Raw genomic sequence first — 24,194 nt, forward strand, 5'->3', positions numbered from 1 at the left:
GTGTTGTTAGACCAAGGAGCTCTGAGTAATAACGGCAGATTCCCAATCCGGAAAAGCATTTTGCTAGGTGAATCACAATAATTATTAAACCGCAAAAGGCTACTATTTAAATAAATAAATAAATATGTAGTCTGTATATGACTCATGCTAAAAAGTGAATTAGCGCTCTGCCTGCTTTCATCTGCTACAAACAGAGCATGCAATGCTTATAAATTATTTCCATGTATGAGCCAAGGATCTCTTAAAGGTATGAGCTGTTTGTGTCTCTATGTCTGCACAACACCGGCTCCACACATTCACATGCACTCACATTTAAAATGCTGCACATTCAAACTATCTATTTATCTCATTAAATTGCAGCTTTTGCTGATAAATAATCTCACTAGGACATGAGGTGATTTTAATCTGCACGCTGAATGTTTATGTAATGGCATTCGTACGTCAGATGGTATCAGTTTTTGGTATCGGAGCATTTTTACGAGTACATGAGCGTGGTATCAGAACCGATTCCGATACCAGTATCGGTGCATCCCTACATTAAAATAATATAGTGTTTTATAACTATTATTAAGCAGTCTGCATGTCACTTACTAATGATATGTTTGTGAGTATCAGGGGGCTTTTGATGGTACTTTACCCATTAAGTGTTTTTTGGTGTTCTGCTCTGGCCTAAACACAATAATGAAACACTTAGGAGCAAAAATAGAAAGAAACAAACCAAAGCTTGAGGCTAAAATGGCAAATATCTCGACAGCTACAGTGAACTTCCCTGGAGAACTGACATAAGCGGGTACAAATGTGATCCAAACAGCACAGAATATGAGCATACTGAATGTGATGAATTTGGCTTCATTGAAGTTATCTGGCAGCTTTCGGGCCAGAAAAGCTAAAACAAAGCAAAGAATAGCTAGGAGGCTTATATAGCCCAGTACAACCCAGAAACCAATAGCTGAGCCCAAACTGCATTCTAAAATGATCTTTTCTTTGTAGTGTTGCATATTGTTGTAAGGAAAAGGAGGGGATATTGTTAACCAAAGCACACAAATAAGAACCTGCACAAGAGTGAAACCAAGAACACTGAGTCTCTGTTGAGGAGGTCCAAACCATTTCATGACATTACTACCTGGAAGTGTAGCTTTGAAGGCCATTAACACCACAATTGTTTTCCCCAGAACACAGGAGATACAGAGGACAAAAGTGATCCCAAATGCTGTGTGACGCAACATACAGGACCACTCAGTAGGTCGACCAATGAAAGTGAGAGAACAGAGAAAACACAGAGTCAGTGAGAAAAGCAGCAGGAAGCTCAGTTCTGAGTTGTTGGCTCTAACTATGGGAGAGGTCCTGTTTTTGTAGAACACTAAAGTCATGCTCAAAGCTACTAAAGAGCCAGCAACAGAGAAAGCAGCCAGGATGATTCCGAGGATCTCATCCCAGGACAGAAACTCCACTGGTTTAGGAAGGCACTTGTCATTATCTTTATTGGGCCAGTACTCAGGTGGGCATCTGTGACAATCTAAAGAATCTGAAACATGAAGAAATCAGTTATTAAAACCCATTTATGAACATAATGAAGAAAAACATGTTGGATTTAGAATTACCAGCTCTGTGAGCAACATGCCAATTTATTTTGTTTGTAGTATGACAGGGATGAAGTGAAAAATGGCCAATTGTAATTGTGGATCGTTTAATTAAAAAATATGTCCAAACACATTACCTGTCTCATTGCTGATCTCTCCTTCTGCACAGTTGATGCAGTCAAAACAGCAGGCAGGCCTTCCTTTTTGCACAGCCTTCCTAGTGCCTGGGGCACAGCTTGCACTGCACACAGATGCGGGAACCTGGAGGTGACAGGTGACACACAGCACTCACAGATATTCACAACCAGATAAAATAGAACAAAACTGTGCATACCTTTTCACTGCCATCGTTCCAGATGACAGCTCTGAGTAGACTGAATTCTTGGCCTTTAGGCTGGGATGCATCATAGCGACCCACTGTCATGAAATTAATTGAACCATCTTTCTGATGCTGCCAGTTCACAAGTTCATAGGTGGCCACAGGATCCCCATTGGCATCAAATGAAACAGAATAATTATTTCTAGTGAAGTTCACTCGCTTAAGCTGATTGAAAACCTGAATGATTGATGGATATGAGAAAAAAAAAAAAAAATAGGTATGGTTTGAGAACATTGTGGTGGTGCTGACATTCTAGGAGTGTCTGCAATTTTACAGTTCACAAGGAACACAGAATCTATTGTTAATAATCATGTGAATTTAAAAGTTAAATTATTCCATGATGAGAAAGTTTACCTTCTTGGGCTCAACTTTGATGTTTTTATTACATTGCTCATTGTTACAGACAATGCCATGGATGGCATGCGCTATAGCATATGTGGCTTTGTAGACCAAGTTAGAGACTCGCAACTGTGACGTGTCTGTGTATGGGCTCTGTAATGCATACAGGTCCTCTGTGCCATCACATGCTGGCAGACCGGATGGAGAGCCTGTCTGTTTTTTAAAACTACAGCTAAATGATTTCTCCCAAAATTCTGTCAACAGGGGAGAGTTCAGCAAATGGTCTTGAGAGAGGTCAAATAAAAAGTTACGCAAACCGGGGATAACAGATCGTGGAACTGCGAAGCCCACAGCACCAATACACATATTAAACCGCAGCATTTCTTTGTCTGTAACCCACGATTCACTGCCAATCCACTGCAATGGGGGAGGAGGCTGCTGGCTCAGCTCCTCTAAGAGAAGTCTCATGTCACCCGGGGCCAGGAAAGCAACTACTACACGAGCCGTTGACCTGCGAATGACATCTCCTACTCTCTTGAGTTTGCTGCGTGGCTGTGTCCTAAAGTAGGCCTCAGAATACTCCACACAGATTCCCTCCTCCTCCGCAGCTTTCAGGAATGATGCCATGGCAAAGTTCCCGTAGTCTGAATCACTGCGCACAACCCCGATCCACGTCCATCCAAAGTACTTGACCATGGATGCCAAAGCGGCTGCTTGATAGTGGTCACTGGGGATGGTCCTGAAGAAAGTAGGATACTGCCGCTTGTCACTGAAGCATGAGCATGTTGCAGAGTGACTCACCTACAGTATAATAATGCACAATGAGGGGAAAAAAAAAATCTGGAAGCATTGTTTTTCTTAATATGCCAGGACATGGAAATAAACCTTTTGATTAGTCCAGTCACATACTTTACATTCTTGTGACAGAAATATATAAAAAAATAAATAAAACAAATCAGTATTTACAGTGATTAAGCAAGCTTTATAATACAATGCAAACATTTTTCTGTATTATAGAAAACAATAAAGACAAAAAAATAAAAATAAAAATGTCATAAGCAGTCACCTGTGGAATCCCAAATGGACCGAGAATTCTTGACATGCTTATAGATGGTGTGGAGCCAGATTCTCCGACTACTGCAGTCACAGCAGCAGCATTTGCACAAGAATCAGTGTAGTTAAATACAGGGTCAAGTCCGTTGGCAAACTGAAATGCTAGTTTGACTGTCATTGGCACAGAGGCACAAGAGTCATGTATACTGTAGCCTAACGTGATGCCCGGTAACAGATCTGAGTTGTTGTTGATCTCCTGGACTGCGAACTCCAGGACACGAGCATAGCGCAGCTCTTTGAAGTTCATGCTGTTAAAGTACACACATTACAATTATATTATGATATAACTTATTATTATTACAACTATTTTAAAAAAACTAAACACTATTATGTTTTGTATGTCTGAATATCATTAACAAAAGTTTACACAAGAAACAAAAAGACCATTATGAACATTATGTATAGTACAATCAATATATTCAACCTTGCTTTGTCAAGGACTGCATTCAATTCTCTATGTCAAATGCTAACCTGCCACTGCACTCTAGTGGCTGTGGCCGTCTAGTGTAGGTATGATTCTCTAAGTTCGAGTAATGAATAGTGAAAGCTCCTCCAATAATAAAGTCTCCATCCATGAAGAAAGCAGGAGGTTGCGGGTCTCCTTGCAGTATGCAGGTGAGTGGATCAACTCCACACATGGCGGGGCAAAGCCTAGCAATGCAGAGTACTGTCACTGCCAATAAAAAATTGCCATGCATTTCTTTTGCTAGGCTAGCAAGCACTCCAAATGTCGGGTGTGCATTACACCATGTTTAAATAGCCACTGTAGAAATGAATTTGCATGGGAAAAACATAAGAGGGTGTGGTTTATCGATAACACTTTACAATAAAGTTTCATTTGTTAACATTTGTTAACAACATTAGTTAACATGAACTAACAATGAACAATACTTATTAAGCATTTATTAGTTCATGTTAATTTCAATGTATACTAATACATTTTGTTTTAAATCAAAAGTTGTATTAGTTAACATTAGTGATGAACTAACATGAACTAACAATGAACAATTGTATTTTTATTAACTAGCGTTGATAAATATTAATAAATGTTGTAACAAATATATAGTTAATTGTTTATTCATGATAACTAATGCATTTACTAATGTTAACAAATGGAACCATATTGTACTGGTTTATCGATATTAATATTTAATCATAATGGCAATACAGTATGTTTTAAGTGTGTGAAATAAAGTTTCATAACAAAAAAAAGCACCCCACCCCCTTGTAAAACTCACAAGAAATGTCTTAAAATCAAAGCATTTATTATATTTATATTGCTGTCCCTTCCTAATTATTTTGACAAGCTTTTAAAACCATCAGACATAAAACATTTAATTTATTAATTGAAACATGGTTCTGGATGGTGGAAACATGCCAGCCTGACAAGGCCTTCTCATGAAAAATATGGAGGGTTACTCAGATGTTTTATTTTATTTATTTTTTGATAGAAATATCAAGTAGTAATCACACAATGGGACAACACTGGGTATTTTGCTATAATAAAAAAAAAAAAAAAAAATTCCCAGTGTGAACCATTGTGTGATTACTATTCGTGCAATGTTTTATTGTGTAATGCCTATGCATTTTAAAGGAATATTTCAGGTTCAATATAATTTAAGCTTAATTGTTTTAGGGTTCAGCTTAATCAACAGTATTTGTGGCATAATGTTGATCACCACAAAAGGCCATTGCCCACATTCACTTCCTTTGTACAGTAAGTACCTCACTGTAACCCCAATTTTTTCTTTTTTTCTTCTTTTAAAGTAAAGGAGGGACAAGTATTAGTTTTGTGGTTATCAACATTATGCAACAAATGCTGTCAATTGATCTTAACTTGTATTGAACCCAGAATATTCCTTTAACAAAACACATTAACACTCTTATAAAATCTAAAAACTTTAAATACAAAATGTCCGCATTTATGGGGGTTGTTAAAGGGGTGAATTACAATAGAGTGAAATGTAATAAACATGATTAATTTTGCATTTAAATTATTTAATCTTACATTCTTAGATTCAACCAGAAATCAATGTAATTGAATAGGAGTTGAAGGTTTATATCTGTTATAAAATCATGATTTCATTTTTGATGGTTGACTGTATAATGAATTAATGACAAAAATCAACATTGTTTCAATGTCAGAAATCAATGCTTCAACACTTAATGGCTTGCTATCTGAGTTATTTATTTCATATTGTTGGCAGTTGGACATACGTCACATTGAATTTCATAGAGTGCATTTCACATTTGAACTAAGCTTAGAGCATGATAAATATAATTATTTGTCTTTCCCCATTAAATGTTGTTTGGTATTTTTCTCGGGCTTTACTAAAATTATATAAACCTTTGAGGCAAATAAACAGAAAAGCAGGCCAAAACTAGAAGCTAAAATGGCAAAAATCTCCACAGCAGTTGTAAATTTACCAGGTGAACTGACATATGCAGGTATAAAAGCCAGCCACACGGCACAGAATATAAGCATGCTAAAGGTGATGTACTTGGCCTCATTAAAATTGCCTGGCAGCTTCCGGGCCAAAAAAGCCAGAAAGAAACAAACACAGGCCAAGAGGCCAATATATCCCAGCACACACCAGAAGGCCAGATCAGAGCCCACACTGCAATCCAGGATGATCTTGGACTGTTGATATTTTGTGTTTCTGTTGGGGAAAGGAGGTGATACTATAAGCCAAGCAGTACAAATCACTAGCTGAACCAGAGTGCAGCTAAAGATGATGATTCTCTGCTGTGTGGGGCCCAACCATTTCATGATATTGTTTCCAGGTCGGGTAGCTGTGAAAGCTGCCAGCACCACTAAAGTCTTGCCCAGAATGCAGGAGATGCAGAGGGAGAAAGTGATACTGAAGGCAGTGTGTCGCAACATACAAGACCAGGATGTTGGTTCCCCAATAAACAACAGAGCACATAGAAAACACAGAGTTAAGGACAGCAGGATGAAGAAACTGAGCTCTGAATTATTGATGCGTACAATAGGAGTATTTCTGTGATAGAGAAATACAGCAAACACAGCTAAAGTCAGGCAGGCTCCCACTACAGCTATCATTGTTAGGATCAATCCCATTGCATCATAAGAAAGGAACTCAACCACTTTTGGAATACACAATGTTCCATCAGCATTTGACCAGTAATCTTCAGAACAGGCCATACAGTCTATTGAATCTAAAAAGAGGGAAAGACTTTAAAAATCGGGCTGAAGGTCATTCTCATTAGATTTATTAAATTATTGAAATTGTTCACCAACCTGTCCTATTACTGATTTTGCCACTGTCACATGGTACACAGTCAAAGCAACACAGAGGCTGGCCACGACGGACAGCCTTCCTGAATCCTGGACTGCAGCTGTTACTGCATACAGACACCAGCACCTGCTTAACCCACAGATGAACATATATTAGTAATGATAATGTATATCAGTGTATATTAAAAAAATGTTCAACACAAGTTAAGCTCAATCAACAACATTTGTTGCATAATGTTGATTACCAAAAAATGAATTTCAGCTCGTCTCTTGTTGTAATCAAAACAACAATTACAGTAAAGCACTTACAAAGGAAGTGAATGGGGCCAGTCCATGAATGTTAAAATGCACGCTTTTTTTCAAAGGTATAGCCACAAGACTTAAACATTTTTTGTGTTAACATGATTTTAGTGATAAAATTTCTGTTTTACAAGATTTTAGTGTGATAAAATCACCAACAGGGTTTACTTGTTCTGCGTGGTCATGGCAACAAAGTTGTAAAATTGGATGTAACTTTACACAGATTAGGTTAATAAGCCATTTGATCACAATAAAAGAATGTTAATATATAATTTTTACATCTTGTGTCTATACTTTTAAAATATTGTGTATTTTACTATGGACTGGCCCTTTCACTTCCACTGTAAATGCCTTACTTTAACCACGGTTTTTGCTTCTTTTTTTAATAAATAAACGAGAGACAAGTCAAAAATATATTTCTGTGGTGATCAGCATTATGCTACAAATGTTGTCAATTGAGCTTTACTTGTATTGAACCTGGAACATTCCTTTAATAATGCATTTTTTTGTCTCTAACACTGGTGCAACAATGCACTAACATTAGCTGACAAGAAAATAATTGTCTATTCAAATATCTAATTCTCTTTAATAATGGTTAGAGTATATTCTGCGTGAAATGATCAAGATTCATTTAGCTTTTTGCATTTCCTTCCCACAAGCTGATGATCTTCACCTTTTGATGAACAACTGTGCATTTTAGACAGTACTTCTCAACTGGTTTTGCTTAGGACACTGATTTTACATTGGACATCAAGTAGCAGGCAAACACAGTACAAAAATGGTTTATTGTACAAAAGTAAACAAAAAAATGTCTTTTAGATCAAAAACTGAAGAGTATACATTTTTAGACCATGAACAGCCCAACAATATGCAAAATTACTAAAATAACATAGTCTGCATAGAAATGGGAAGCATTTTCCCTTTTTATTTACATTTTTATTTTGTCATCCTAACAATGCATGATTATGTGGTTAGTTTTTTTTTTTTTTTATTTGCACTTAGCATTGTTTTTCCCCTGTTGTCTGCGACCCTATCAGAACAGACCTGTAACCCATTTTTGGGTCTCGACCCACCAGTTGAGAACCACTGATTTGTAACACTTACCTCCATTTGACCCTACAGATCTTCAGAACATGGAATCTCATGGACTGAAATACACTGTGAGAACGGCTTGCCTCTGTCTGATGGCCAGGCCACATGATACCCTTCTCCTGGATGACCAGTTCCTGTCCAGATTCTTGTGCACCATCGAACATGCCCACATTAACAAACTCAATATTTCCAGCTGAGCCCCTCTGCCAGTTGATGAGGTCATAAGATGGAATAGAATCGCCTTTCATGTCAAAATTAACTGTCTCTCCTGAAATAGTGAATGACACCTCTTGGAGATAGTGCTGTAGCTGTGAAATATTGCATTGAAGAGATACATTTATGACTCTTTGTTAACAGTAGTTCATGTTATAATTTTATATAAAGTTAATTTGACATTAATCACCTGCCATGGGTAGACATTTTGTATGTCTGCACATGTGAAGTTACTGAATGGCCCTTTTCCATGTGAACAGTGAATGAGATTGTGCAGAGAATGAGCAATTGCATACACTCCTTTATAAACATTATAGGAAATGCGAGGGCTGGAAGTGTTCATGTAGGCTGAGTGCTGCTCCTTAAGTGTCTCCTGCCCTGTGCAGGAGGGCAAATGACTATTCAAGCCAGAGGAGGAGGAAGAACAGCCATATAGAGCTCCCCACAGCTCCTGAACCAGGGTGTTAGAGGGGTACCTTTCTGGATTCACTGTTGTGAGATACTCCCTTAACCCTGGGATTTGGCCCTGTCGTATTCCAAAACCAATGGTCCCTCCAAGGAAAGGATAGTATTCACTACCTGTAAACACAGAGGATGTAACCCAAGCCTCACTTGCAATCCACTGTATCCCAGTGACATTCTGCTCCATGTAATCTCTCAAGAAGGGTGTGAGCTCCCCTTCAGCTGAGAACACCACGACCACACGAGCAGTGGAGTAGCTCATGACATGGATGATTTCCAGAGCCCTCTTACGATCATATAACAGAGGAATCATCTCTTGATATGCTACACATATGCCTGTACCCTCCAGCTCTTTTAGTAAGCCCTGAAGAGCAAAGCGACCATACTCATGGTCTCCTCGTACAACTCCCACCCAGGTCCAGTTAAAATGCATCAGGAGTATTGCAATGGCCTTTACTTGGTAGTCATCACTAGGGATGACTCTAAAGAATGTGGGGTATTCTCTCCGATTACTCAGACAGGCACAGGAGGAAAAATAACTGATCTGTCATGAGAAAGAAGAGAACTGCCATAACTTTGTAACAAGAATTTTACATATTTGATTTTTGGGTTACACTGTTAACCAGCTTCACATCATTATGGGGGAATAAACTCTGATCTTATTATTTACTTACACAGTAATACACTCTAAATTAACCCTGTATAGTATGCATTATGTCAATTTGATTTTCTGACATAAAATAAAATATAAAAAATAAAAAGACATAAAAAAAAAGTTTACAAATTTGGGAAACATTGCTATATAGCAAATCTGTAAAACAATGGAAAATGCTGCAAAAACTTTTTTTTTTTCTTTTCTTAAAAAGTCTCAATATCTCCTTGAATTAAATCAATACTTCTTTAATTAATTAATGTATTTGTACACTTGGAACTCTTACAAACAAAAATTTTGTGAATCATAATCATGTGTTCGTCAAAATAGCTGATTATTTTCACCGTCACTAAAGCCTAGCTCATCCTCACTGTTGTCAATCAAAAGTGAGCACTGTGCACTCTTCTTGCAATTTCCATCAAACATTGCCATGCTCATTGTCTGAAAATTGTGAATGTGTTATTTATACATAAACATTTCCAAATAAATTAATAAATGCAATAATATAATAGATCCCACTATTTATAAAAAAAAAAAAAAAAAAAGAAAGATAGAAAGAAAGAAAAAAATATTCCCATTGGGAAAGTTCATTAGTGCATTTTCATTATAGTACAGAGTTGCCATATGGTAACACTGCAATTTTTTCCATTGTGGTCCAGTGTTGCCAAATGGCAACATTCATATTTTCTCATTTTGGGTAAACTATTTTAGATAAAGTTGATTAGTTAACAACAACTAAATAAATATTAAAAATGCATTTAAAAAAAAATATGATGTAGAACAAACATTCAGAAATGTGCTTAAAGCAATTTGTGGAGCACTTCAACAGGTGTCTCCCCCTGTGTGACGCCAGGAACAACTATCTTGGAGACCGTACCATACAAACAGAGTGTGAAATATAAGAAAAATATACAAAATTTATGAAAAATATAGAAGTTGAGAGGTTACAAGACCATGATAATTACTGTTTCCACTAAACGTTCTCATGTCATACTTACCAGTGGAATTCTGAAAGGTTGCAGAATTCTAGAAACTACAATAGACTGAGCTGACCCGGATTCTCCAATGATGGCCAGCAATGGACCTGCACCTAAACACATAGGACTTTCTTTCTCATTTGGTCCATTTAGAACAGCTACTGCTGCTCTCTGCCCAGTCAGAGGGTATGCACAAGAGTCAAAGATTTTGTAACCCAGAGTGTAATTAGGTAAAAGATCGGCTCGCTTGTTTATTTCCTCTACAGCAAGTTTCATTGTAAGGGCCCATCGGAAAGATCTCGGATCGAATCTGCAGATAAAACAAATGACAAAAGGAAATACAAATTTTCTAGCAAAACATTTATTCACAATGGTTATAAGCATATGATCCTTTTACTCACCCATTACATTGGACTGGCCCGGGTTTGTAAGTACAGTTGAGGTCTGGCATTTCCTGATTGTAGTGCAAAGGAAAAATCCCACCTATTAGAAAATCTCCATCAGCCATGAAGCCAGGCTCAAAGTCATTCTGCAAGATGCATTTGGAAGCTGAACTGAGTGCACTGAGATGGTGAAGCAGATGCCACAGGAGCAGAGCAGTCATGCTCAGTAATGCCTGCATCCCTCAGCATGAGTACAGTGGGCATGACACTCTGTTATATATATCAGACACAGATCACCATGCATCTCATTATGTATCACTGTCACAAGTCATTACCAGCATTCAAAATATCAACAGAAATATGTTTCATTTTTGATAGAACAACAGACCATATACTGTATGTTGCAGTAATAACAGAACATCGTGCAGTTTTGTAGTACAAAAAGTTTGCAGTGTATGTTTTGTGCTGTATAATGTTTATAGTCCATAACTTCTGATGTCTTTTGTATATAAAAAAAATTACACAGATGTTTTCACTATTATCTTTATGAAAATATCACATATTAGAATAAATGGCATTTCCTATTAGATAAATGAAGCATTGTATTGTATATAAGCTTATTATGCTTTATTAGGGGTCAAGCCCTGAAAGGGCGAAGGACCCCTATTGTAATCATTAGTGTTCTTATTATTCTTTTTTTTTCTGCCATGGGAGTCTATGGCAGCCCATAGAACCATTCGCAGGAATATTATGAAATTTTGCACACAGATAGAGGACAGTCTGAGCTGATACCACAGCAAATTTGGAGTCTGTAACTCAAACCTTTTAGCGCCACCAACAGGTCAAAATTTCATTCATGTTTACGCTAATAACTTTTGAACTGTAAGCCCTAGAGACAAAATTATTCCCCCTGATTCCTGAGCTCATGCTGAGTCGAATGCATACCTTGGTTTCGATTTCTGCCAACTAGATTTTCTGCCATTTTGAATTTTAAGGAAACAGGTTTTTTCACTATTCCTCCAACAATTTGTGTCCGATTTCCACCAAAATTGTTTTAAAGTGATTGTGAGATAGAGCTACATAAAAGTTATCACTTTTTTTTTTCGATGTTTGAAATCGTTCCTGAGAAATGGCTTCACGAAGTTGACGGCAAGCACGCCAAAATGGACTTCATGCTGTATCTCCGCAACACTTTGACGGATTGTGACAAAACTTGGTATGTGTCATCGCCACCTTGAGGTCACCTGCAGAGTTTCGCCACACTGCCTCCTACTGATCAGGAGATAGCAAAAACGGCTATTTTAGCTTATAATTCTTGAACGCTTTGGCCAAAAATTATAAAACTGGTCTCTTTAGATTCATGTGTCATCAGGACCATGCCCTGAATGTCTGGCGCCACCTAGTGGTGGATTTTTTTATTTATTTTTTATTTTGTGAGCTTATAACTTTTAGTGGTGTTGGTCTATTTTCACAGGATTGGTCTCATTAAGTTCGAGAGGACTTGCTGAGCGCAACAATACCATATTTGCTATGGTTTGCCTTATGGCCTGTTGCCACTTTGAAAATAGTTCCGAAACTACTTCAGCAAATTGCTTCAAAGACATTTGTCTGATCAGAACGAAACCACCGAAATAAGAAGCATCATTAGTAAATGTCTTAAAATAAAAGAGAACATGGCAAAATTTTGCTCGTAAATGCCAAAAACAGGCCAACGAATTTTAAAAGTGGTCTCTGCTTTTATGTAAATTGATATAACTTTTAAGTAAAATGAGATATTTTCACCAAACTTGACACACAAGTCTCCTGACTCTAAATATAGAAACACTGGTCTGATTAATTTCAAAATTTGCATCCAGTATCTTTGCATTCAGTGTCGTTGTGGGAGCTGCCATCATTGATCATAAGGACAGTTGTATATATTGAGAAACATGGCAGCCATTGGCCAGTCATCAACAAATTTGACATTGAGCACACCAAAATGACTTGAGGCTGTATGTTTGCATTTTTGTGAGACTGGTCTTGTTAGATTGTGTGGGTCATGCAGAGAACAATGATACCATGGTTGGCCATGATTTGATTTTATGTAAACCTTTTGTTGTTGCTATTTCTCCTATAACATTTGTCCAATCAACATGAAATTGAAATCTGCTGATTATTTGCAAACCATGCCTGAAAATATTAGCAAATAGATTTTTGTTGTTTCACAAACAAATTTAAAAGTACCAAATTTATATAAAATATCAAAGAGGAATTAAAGAGCACCTATTATGGTTTTTAAATGTGCCTAATTTTGTTTTAAAGGTCTCATACAATAGATTTACATGCATCCAAGGTCAAAAAAACCTTTAATTTGCTCATAATTTAAATAGCAGCATTGCCTTTTTTTTTCTTTTTTTTTTCAGTGTCAAAAACGACTCGTTCAATGATCCATTCTAAAGCATTCATTCTAAACTCCTTCTTTCAGAGAGCCTTCTCTGCTCTGATTGGTCAGATGTCCCAGTCTGTTGTGACCGGTCTACCACTTAGTGTAGTGTCGCGAGCAGCCAATGAAGACCAGAGGCGGGTTTTTTTGTTACCAAATTACATAGGTTAGTACAGGAAGTAAGTCTGGAATTACTAACGACTCGTTTCAGGTGTTCAGAATCGGTTCTTCCTTTTGGTAGTCAATAACTCCATTTGTCGTGCACTTTGATTTTTGAAACTTTGCAGACTTTTTTACATTCACAAACAGCTATATAACACACTACATGAAAGGTAATATTTGAAAAACCATAATAGGTGCTCTTTAAGGCTGTTGCATTTGCTTAGTAAAATGAAAATAGTTTAGGACCTTGCCCTGTGGGGTCATTGTGAATTCTGGATTTCCTGTAGTAAACAATGGCTAAATGTGCTTGCTTGAAATATTTCAATCAATTAGACAAATTGTTTTCAATTAAGTTAATGTCTTGGAAATAATCAAAACATATATTTTTGTTTAAATTATGTATTGAAATCAGCATCACTGTCACAAAATACAAAAAATAATGAGAGGAGACAAAAACAATTGTGTTCAAAGGCAAAAACATTAGCTGTAGTAAAACAAGAACACTTATCAAAAATATAATATAATAATTACAGAATCAAAATAAATATTTGAAAAAATAGCAGTTCTGTATTTAATTGTGTCTAAAGTCACTCAGCGTTGCACTTAACACCCTCTGCACAACCTTGAGTAAATGCTTTTTATCAATTTACTAATAGCCAAAAAAGCAAGCACTTTTGTTCTGCTGATGATAGAGATTTTAATATGCATCTAGTACATGCAAATAGAACAGTAGTGTATCTTGAGAAACATGGCCATAAATGTTTCTTTTTTTTTATCTTTAACTCCTACAGCATTCATCAGAATTCTAACTTAAAATGTGTCACGATGCTTCTTTCGCTGCTAACGCTGCCAATAATTGGCTTGACTCAGGTATTGCTGCTGGCAGCTGTATTTATTATTATTATTATTATTATTATTATTATTATTATTATTATTATTATTGTTATTGTTATTATTATTATTATTATTACTATACCATATTCTGATTTGATCTGGACCTTTGTATGACACTTTTTTTTTCCGCATTTAGCATCTACCAGGCTGATTGACATATGCTGCAATCCAGGATGATCTTGGACTGTTGATATTTAGTGTTTCTGTAGGGGAAATGAGGTGATACTACAAGCCAAGCAGTACAAATCACCAGCTGAAACAGAGTGCAGCTGTAGATGATGATTGTCTGCTCTGTGGGGCCCAAACTTTTCATGATATAGTTTCCAGGTCAGGTAGCTGTGAAAGCTGCCAGCACCACTAAAGTCTTGCTTAGAATGCAGGAGATGCAGAGGGAGAAATTGATGCTGAAGGCAGTGTGTCGCAGCATACAGGACCAGGATGTTGGTTCCCCAAAAAACACCAGAGCACACAGAAAACACAGAGTCAAGGACAACAGGATGAATAATTATTGACACGGACTATAAGGGTTCCGCTGTTATTCAGAAATATCAGCAGCACTTTGATAGTCAGAAAGGCTCCCACTAAAGCTATCACGGTCAAGGTGATTCCCATTGCATCATGTGAGAAAAACTCAACTAGCTTCGGGATACACATTGTTCCCTTTGCATTGGACCAATAATCCTCAGGGCATGATAGACAATCTATTGAATCTAAAATGATAATAAATAATTAAATCAGAAAGAAGATGTGGGGAAATCAATTAAAATGGAAACAATTTCAATGCAAGGAAATCTTCATACATTGTCTGTAAGAAGAGTATCACTCAACATCCAGTAAGGCCTTTACCTGTCTGATTACTGATCTTGCCACTCTCACATGGAACACAGTCACATGGAAAGGTAAACAGGTACCTTTCTGGATTCACTGTTTTAAGATAATCCTCTAGACCTGGAATATATCCTTGATGGATTACAAATCCAATTGTGCTCTCTAGGAATGGATACGTTTTTGTGCCACCATGCCAGAGTCCACTGCCACAGTCCACAATCCAGCCCCCACTCCTGTTCATTTGCCACAGTCCATGAGCCAGCAGCCATGCCTGCTATGATCAACTAGCCAGTGGCCACGGTCCACAAGCCAGTGGCCACGCCTGTTATGGTCCACAAACCAGCGCCTGAAGCCTCTACCATCCCAGAGCTGGTGCCTGAAGCCTCTACTGTCCCAGAGCCGGTAGCTGAAGCCTCTACCATCCCAGAGCCAGTCCCTGCCATGTTGCCACATCTGCATCCTCATGCTATGCCACCTTGACCTCACTGCAAGTGTCCCTGGCCACCTTGACCTCTTGAGCCCCCAGCTGCTCTGACTTCCGTGCCTCTGCCTCCTGCAGCCTCACCCCCTGGGTCTCTGCCTCCTGCAGCCTCTCTCCCTGGGTCTCCGCCTCCTGCAGCCTCACCCCCAGGGGCTCCTCCCCCAGAGTGTCTGCCCCAGAGTCTCCTGCAGCACCACCCCCTGAGAGTCCTCGCCATGCCACGCTGCCTCGTCAGCATCGCCATGCCATGCTGCCTCATCAGCCTCGCCATACCATGTTGCCCCGTCAGCTTCGCCATGCTCCAAAGTCCACTTCTGTCTCGTCAGGCCCTGCTCCACAGCTCAAGTCTGTCTTGTCAGGTCACACTCCTCGCCTCCCGCCAGATCCGCCCTGGTCTCCTGGCCTCCAGCCGGATCTGCCCTGGTCTGCAGTGCCCTCCTGTCCCCTGTGGTCTGCAGCCCCATCTGGATCCCAAAGGCCCCCCAACCCAGGTCCCTTTTAAACTCCTCTTTTGTTGTTGTTAGTTTATTGTTGGGTGTTGGGAGACAAGGATCTGTCACATCTATGTGTGTTTTTGTTCATGTTTTGTTTTCATGTAATTTATTTTGAAGTTTGGTTTATTGCTTCAAAAACGGTTCCTATTTTATGTCATATGATTTCCTTGTTGTGTTATGTGACCCTCGTGTTTCACCATGTTTATAAATTCTGTCTTCTCATTGGTTCTTGTTTCATTGTCTTGGTTATCTTGTTATCAGTTCTAGTTTGTTATTGGTTCCTTGGTTTATTAGTCTTGTCTTGTTATTGGTTCATGTTTTATTGTCCTGTTATCTTGTAATCAGTTTTGTATTTTCATTGGTTGTCTTGTTAATTTGTTTACCCTTTTCTGTGTATTTAAGCCCTCACGTTTGCCATTGTCACATCAAAATGATAAAATTTGACAACCAAAAAGTGTCCAAATATTGTTTATTTTTTGTCTGGAAGGTGCTGCTAACTGTTTTAGTCATATAATGTCATACGATATTGATCTTATGAATTCTTATGATCCGGTCACGTGCAAATTCCCAGATGTGTAATGCAGAAGTAAGCCCGAGTTCTGCATGTGAGTAGGTATATATATATATATATATATATATATATATATATATATATATATATATATATAGCCCGAGACACCTCTGGTCTTTGATAAAAGGCCAATGAAATTTGGCGAGTGGTATTTGCATGCCACTACCCCGGACATACAGGTATAAAAGGAGCTGGTATGCAACCACTCATTTAGGTTATATGCTGAGGAGCCGAGACAAGGTCCGGCCATTTCAGCGGGTAGTTCAGCGTTGTGGCAGGAGGGACACAACGTCTCGTTCCCTCCATCAGGGAACAGAGGTTACACAAGTAACCATGACATTTCCTATCTGTCACTCACTCGAAGTTGTGTCGAAGTAGTGACACTACGGGTCCCTATACAAAACGCCGCAACTGGCTGAACTGTGTTACGTGAACTGGCGGTGTGTGACGGGAAGACAACTGTGTGCCTCGTAGCCAGCGCACCAGGCTGACATGTAACCTCCCCCAACATAGTTATGAGTGTCGAACGGCCCTTTGGAGACAAGTCGACTACCCAAAAGACAGAGACAGGCTAACCCAGTCATGGCCTCTTTTCCCCTTCTTTTTTCCACTCCCTAATAAACAAAGGTGATTATCCGACTTGGCCGACAGGTCTAGTCGGGGGGTGTCCCTCCCAAGGGGAGGACACTGCAGAGACCACACCTTGCTCAAAGAGAGGGGGGATATTTAAGTGGAAAATACGTCACATGGTCTTGCCGACCATGTGGAGAAGTCTCATGGTAGATCCTACCCTACGGGGGAGGAGTTACTACAAACATGGAGACTGGCAGAGGGGGCTCTGCCCAAGGAAGATGCAGTTTGCCAACAGGGAAACGAATTAGCAGAAGATATACATCGCATGGGGTTACCTTACAGGGAACCAACCCCAGAACAGGGCTCTTAGTTAGCACATGTACTGGGCTGGCAGCGAGTCTCTCCGAAAACTCGACTGCCACAGGGCTCGGAGGAAGTCAACCAGGGAACATAGTTTGTGAACACTACTGGGAATTAATGGTGCATGTCTTCAGCTCAGAGGAGGTGAAAGGCGCTATGTGCAAGCAATACACCCGGCCGGCTATCCTGGGCTTATCCGCTTGTATTGCGTGCCACTACCTGGGATGAAACCAGTTCCACCCGGAGGTTGTAAAGGTGTTGGGTGTTGCCCAGCCTGCTGCTCTGCAAATGTCTGTTAGAGAGGCATCCCTGGCCAGGGCCCAGGAGGCCGCTACACCCCTGGTAGAATGGGCTCATAGCCCTACCGGGGGCAGCACGTCCTGGGCGTGATATGCCATAGCTATGGCAACAATGAGCCAGTGGGCGATCCTCTGCTTGGAGACAGCGCTTCCTTTCCGCTGTGTACCAAAGCAGACAAAGAGCTGCTCAGAGATCCTAAAGCTCTGCGTGCAATCCAGATAGATGCGTAAAGCACGCACCGGACACAGCAACGACAGGGCTGGGTCTGCCTCCTCCTGAGGCAGCACTCGCAGGTTCACCACCAGGTCCCTAAGAGGGGTCGTGGGAACCTTGGGCACATAGCCCGGTCTGGGTCTCAAAATCACATGAGAGTAGCCCGGACTGAACTCCAGGCACGTTTCGCTGACAGAGAACTCTTGCAGGTCTCCTACCCTCTTGATGGAAGTGAGCGCAGTCAGGAGGGCAGTCTTCAAGGAGAGTGCCTTAAGCTCATCTGACTGCAAATGCTCAAAGGGGGCTCTCTGTAGACCCTGAAGAACTACAGAGAGGTCCCATGAGGGAACGAGGCGCGGTCTGGAGGGGTTCAGCCTCCTGGCGCCTCTCAGGAACTTGATGATCAGGTCGTGCTTCCCTAAGGACTTACCGGCCACTGTGTCGTGGTGTGCTGCTATAGCAGCAACGTACACCTTCAAAGTGGAAGGGGACAGCCACCCTTCCAACCTCTCCTGCAGGAAGGAAAGCACCGATCCGACTGCGCATCACTGGGGGTCTTCCCGTCAGGAAGAACACCACTTAGCAAACAGACGCCACTTAAAGGCATACAGGCGCCTCGTAGAGGGGGCCCTAGCCTGAGTGATCGTGTCTACCACCACAGGTGGTAGACCACTTAGGTCTTCTGCATCCCATCCAGGGGCCAGACATGGATATTCTAGAGGTCTGGTCGTGGGTGCCAGAAGGTGCCCTGTCCCTGAGAAAGAAGGCCCTTCCGCAGGGGAATTCAATGGGGGGGGGGCTGTCACGAGGAGCGTGAGGTCCGAGAACAACGTCTGGGTGGGCCAGTAGGGTGCTACCAGGATGACCTGCTCCTCGTCCTCCCTGACCTTGCACAGAGTCTGTGTAAGTAGGCTCACTGGGGGAAACACATATTTGCGTAGGCCAGGAGGCCAGCTGTGTGCCAGCACTTCTATGCCGAGAGGTGCCTCGGTCAGGGCGTACCAGAGCGGGCAGTGGGAGGATTCTTGAGAGGCGAACAGGTCTACCTGTGTCTGTCCGAATCGACTCCAAATCAACTGAACCACCTGAGGGTGGAGTCTCAACTCTCCGCTGAGGGTTAACTGCCATGACAGCATGTCTGCTGCAGTGTTGAGGTCGCTCGGGATATGAGTGGCTCGCATAGAGGAGACGCCTCCAGAGGAGGAGACGGCGGGCGAGTTGTGACATACAACAAGAGTGCAGACCCCCTTGGTGGTTGACATATGCTACCGTTGCCATGTTGTCTTTCCGAACTAACACGTGCTTGCCCTGGATCAATGGCCGGAACCTCCGTAGGGCGAGCAGAATTGCCAACAACTCCAGGCAGTAGATGTGCCAACGCAGCCGCGGGGCCGTCCATAAGCTGGCGGCTGTGTGCCTGTTGCAAACAGTGCCCCCAGCCCATTTTCGAGGCATCTGTCATGACCACGATATGCCTGGAGACCTGCTCTAGGGGAACACCTGCCCGTAGAAAGAGAGGTCGGTCCAAGGGCTGAAGAGACGCGGCATACCCATCTCGGGACTCAAGTCTGAAGCCAGTGCTGAAGCGGTCTCATATGCACCAACCCAAGCAGGGTGGCCACCACTGAGGATGCCATATGCCCCAGGAGCCTCTGAAAGAGTTTCAGTGGAACCGCTGTTTTCTGTTTGAACACCTTCAAACAGGTCAGCACCGACTGTGCGCGCTCGTTCGTGAGGTGCGCTGTCAATGAGACTGAGTCCAACTCCAAACCGAGAAAAGAGATGCTCTGAACCGGGAGGAGCTTGCTCTTTTCCCAGTTGACCCAAAGCCCTAATCGGCTGAGATGCGAGAGCACCAAGTCCCTGTGTACACAACATGTCCCGAGAGTGAACTAGGATTAGCCAATCGTCGAGATAGCTGAGAATGCGAATGCCCACTTCCCTTAACGGGGCAAGAGCTGCCTCTGCGACCTTCGTAAAGACACGAGGGGACAAGGACAGGCCGAAAGGGAGGACCTTGTACTGATATGCCTGACCCTTGAATGCAAACAGCAGGAAGGGCCTGTGTCAAGGTAGAATCGAGATGTGAAAGTACGCGTCCTTCAGGTCTACCGCCGCGAACCAATCTTGATGCCGGATGCTCGCCAGAACGCATTTTTGCGTCAGCATCTTGAACGGGAGTCTGTGTAAAGCCCGGTTCAGTACTCGCAGGTCCATGGTTGGCCGCAACCCACCGCCTTTTTTCGGTACGATGAATTAGGGGCTGTAAAACCCCTTCTTCATCTCAGCCGGAGGGACAGGTTCTATCACACCCTTCCATAGGAGGGTGGCGATCTCCGCGCGCAAGGTAGCAGCGTTTTCGTCCTTCACCAAGGCGAAGTGGATACCGCTGAACCTGGGTGGACGCCTGGTGAACTGAATCATGTAGCCGAGTCGGACGGTCTGGACCAGCCATCGCGACGGATTGGAAAGCGCAAGCCACGCATCCAAGTTCCGTGCGAGGGGGACCAAAGGGACAACATCGTTGGACTGTACCGGCAGGTGGGGTCTCGCGGCGCGGTGAAGCTCGAGGTGCCACACCAGAGTCCAGGGACATTGAAGCACTTACCTGGCTCCTTGTGACCACCCACAGAGCAGCCTGTCCTCGCAACCCGTGGAGACTGTCACATCGGGGGCAGATGTGTGCCACAGCTGGGCGCGCAGGGGCGGCCAGACCGCCGCTGGAGCGCCAATCCTGCAAGGGAAAAAAGGTGGACAGTGGTGTGATGACCGTGCACACCGGGTATGTGACCCAGGGAAGGAGGAAACCGCTCTTTTGCTGAACTGTTGGGTACCGCAGCCACTTGGGCATGCGGCGAAATCAAATGAAAAGGCAACAAAATATTCTCCACCCGGCCCTCCACCGGGGGATGGAGTGGTCTTACTACCAGCTCCAATGCAGTGGGTTTCGTCGACCCTGGGTTGCCTGTCTCAGGGGCACTTTGATGACCTTTGTGGGTTCTTGGCGGCCGACCATGATACGGGTGGCGTCTGCTTCCTGCGGTGGGCTCCACACCGTGGCTGGGCCGAAGGGGCGGGCTGTGGCGGAGCCGGTGCAGTCACCGCAGGGGGATGCCCTTGGCGACAAGCAGACGGGGTGCAGCATCTTGAACTGCGCCGGGGCAGGATATGGCGGATAGCCTCCGTCTGCTGCTTCACCGTTGAGAACTGCTGGGCAAAGTCCTCGACGGTGTCGCCGAATAGGCCAGCCTGGGAGATGGGGACAGCAAGGAACCGTGTCTTATCAGCCTCACCCATCTCGACCAGGTTGAGCCAAAGGTGGTGCTCCTGGACCACTAATGTGGACATCGTCCGCCTGAGAGACCGCGCAGTGACCTTCGTTGCTCGGAGAGCGAGGCCGGTTGCCGAGAGCAGTTCCTGCATCAGTTCTGGGGCAGAACTACCCTTGTGCATTTCTTTTAGCACCTTGGCTTGGTGGACCTGCAGAAGAGCCATGGCGTGCAGGGCAGAGGCGGCTTGTCCAGCAGCGCTGTAGGACTTGGTCGTTAGGGACGAAGTGAACCTACAGGACTTAGACGGGAGCTTTGGGCGTCCACGCCAGATGGCGGTGCTCTGTGGGCATAGGTGCACCGCGAGCACCTTATCCACTGAGGGAATGGCCGTATAGCCCCTGGCCGCCACGCCATCGAGGGTAGTGAGTGCGGGGAACTAAGAAATCGGGACCGGGCAGTAAAAGGTGCCTTCCACGATTTTGTCAGCTCCTTGTGCACTTCCTTGAAGAAAGGCACTGGATTGGGGCGCGGCTGCTTTGAGCAGTGCCACGAGCCCAGGAACCAATCATCGAGCCACGAGAGTTCAGGGGAGAGTGGAGGGTTCCACTCTAGCCCGACGCTCGCGGCCGCCCGGGAAAGTAGGTCCGTCATCTCTGCATCAGCCTGTGACTGGGCAATCGTCCCCGAAGGGGGGAGACCAGCTGAGGCTTCTGCGTCCAACTGGACAAGCCCGCTCTCCGATGCTGCGCTCGAGAGCTCATCAGCTTCGTGAGCTCCGAACAAGAGATCGAACTCGCCATGAGATGAGCTGGCGGACTCATCCGGAAGCCCGATCGGGGCAGACGAGCGTGCTGAGGAATGGGAGGTCCGCAGGGGGTACCCGGCGGAACGCTGCCTCTGTGTGGGTCGCACCCAGACACGAAAGACAGCGATCATGACCGTCTGAAGTTGAGAGGTAATGACCGCAACCAGGAATTACACACAATCAGAAAGGCATCTTTAAAAAGACACGTCTTTAAAAAGACATTCTGTGTGTGCCGCTCTTTTAGAGAAATATACTCTTTCTGGAAAATATACTCTCTTTTTTCTGCCGAAGCGCCCAGGGGCATTCTTTGCAGTGCACTAGTCCAGAGGAGGGAGAAGCCGCTGAAATGCACCGTCAGATCCAGCAGAGGTGAATGAACAGTTGTGAGAATTCAGCTCAGTGAGCATGACCGTTCGGCTCCGAAGAGAAAATCTGAATGAGTGGTTGCATACCGGCTCCTTTTATACCCGTATGTCCGGGGTTGTGGCATGCAAATACCACTCGCCAATTTTCATTGGCCTTTTATCAAAGACCAGAGGTGTCTCGGGCTCCCAATTGTGACCCCTAGTGTCACTACATCGACACAATGTCGAGTGAGTGACAGATAGGGAACAATACAAATATTATTATTAAGTATATGATTTTTGCCCTAATATCAAAGGTCGTACTAGAAAAAAATAAATTATGATCTAACATGAATTTTCTTGATAAAAAAAATGATCGTGCCTGGTAACGTGCATGTAAAATGGCTAGAAATAGCATTTTAGCTTAGCGTAAAGCTGACAATTTACACAAGGTTTACTTCTATTTCTTCTGCCCAAACTTACTTCAAACTTACTTCTCTGTCTGCTCATATGAATGTAACACATCATAAGAAAGTGTTTCACTGCTGTTCAAATTGTCTTTGAATCTCATAATTTCAAATCAAATCAAATCACTTTTATTGTCACACAACCATATACACAAGTGCAATAGTGGGTGAAAGTCTTGGGTGCAGTTCCGAGCAACACAGCAGTCATGACAGTGATGAGACATATACCAATTTACAATAAACAGATTTACACATAACAATTTACATATCTAATATACACATAATTACACACAACACAATATACAAATAATAATATACAATGTACAGTATACAATACACACAATATAGAATATTGTACAGTATACAATACACACAATATAGAATACACATACACACAATATAAAATACACATTATACAATAAAATAGTATATATAGAATATATAAAATATACAGTAGGTTGTATTGTACTGTATTGACATTCAGGCTGTCGGTTGATAGTCAGTTGCCAGTGTGTTGTTAAGAGAGAATATAATTTAAGACAGTCCATTGTGAGATAATAAGATGAATAAAGTGCAGTGCTGATGTATATTGATCGTGAGAGATCAAGAGCTCAGAAGTCTGATTGCTTGGGGGAAGAAGCTGTCATAAAGTCGGCTGGTGCGGGTCCTGATGCTGCGATACTGCCTGCGTGATGGTAGCAGTGAGTTTATATGTCCTGGAGGGAGGGAAGCTCACCTCCGATGATGTGTCTGGCAGTTCGCACCACCCTTTGCAGGGCTTTGCGGTTGTGGTCGGTGCTATTGCCGTACCAGGCAGTGATGCAGCCAGTCAGGATGCTCTCTACAGTGCTGGTGTAGAACCGTGTGAGGATGTGGCGGTTCATTCCAAACTTCCTCAGCCATCTCAGGAAGAAGAGGCACTGATGAGCCTTCATCACAACGGCCTCAGTGTGGACGGACCATGTGAGTTCCTCAGTGATGTGGACACCGAGCAACTTGAAGCTGCTGACTCTCTCCACTGGTGCTCCATTGACTGTGATTGTACTGTGTTCTCTGTCTTTTCTCCTGAAGTCCACCACAAGCTCCTTTGTCTTGCTGACATTGAGGGAGAGGTTGTGCTCCTGACACCAGCGTATCAGAGTGTGCACCTCCTCTCTGTAGGCCGTTTCATCATTATCAGTGATCAGTCCTACCACCGTCGTATCATCAGCAAACTTAATGAAGGCATTGGAGCTGTGTGTTGCCACACAGTCATGTGT

At 42.6% G+C, this 24,194-nt stretch overlaps 2 protein-coding genes across 2 annotated transcripts; both read right to left on the bottom strand.

The window, feature by feature from the left end:
* Positions 1 to 611: 611 nt before the first annotated feature.
* LOC127417097 (extracellular calcium-sensing receptor-like) lies at positions 612 to 4,109 on the bottom strand. Its single transcript, XM_051656813.1, has 6 exons — positions 3,883 to 4,109; positions 3,365 to 3,659; positions 2,314 to 3,099; positions 1,915 to 2,136; positions 1,718 to 1,841; positions 612 to 1,525 (listed from the first exon to the last, which is right to left on the bottom strand). Exons 1-6 carry the CDS (start codon positions 4,107 to 4,109, stop codon positions 612 to 614), a joined length of 2,568 nt encoding a protein of 855 aa, XP_051512773.1.
* Positions 4,110 to 5,692: 1,583 nt separating this feature from the next.
* On the bottom strand, positions 5,693 to 10,988 carry LOC127416647 (extracellular calcium-sensing receptor). Its single transcript, XM_051656090.1, has 6 exons — positions 10,768 to 10,988; positions 10,388 to 10,676; positions 8,466 to 9,281; positions 8,146 to 8,370; positions 6,674 to 6,797; positions 5,693 to 6,591 (listed from the first exon to the last, which is right to left on the bottom strand). The coding sequence occupies exons 1-6, from the start codon at positions 10,986 to 10,988 to the stop codon at positions 5,693 to 5,695; spliced, it is 2,574 nt and encodes an 857-aa protein (XP_051512050.1).
* Positions 10,989 to 24,194: the final 13,206 nt, after the last annotated feature.

The sequence above is a fragment of the Myxocyprinus asiaticus genome, chromosome 26, assembly GCF_019703515.2.
Source record: "Myxocyprinus asiaticus isolate MX2 ecotype Aquarium Trade chromosome 26, UBuf_Myxa_2, whole genome shotgun sequence".
Lineage (NCBI taxonomy): Eukaryota > Metazoa > Chordata > Actinopteri > Cypriniformes > Catostomidae > Myxocyprinus > Myxocyprinus asiaticus.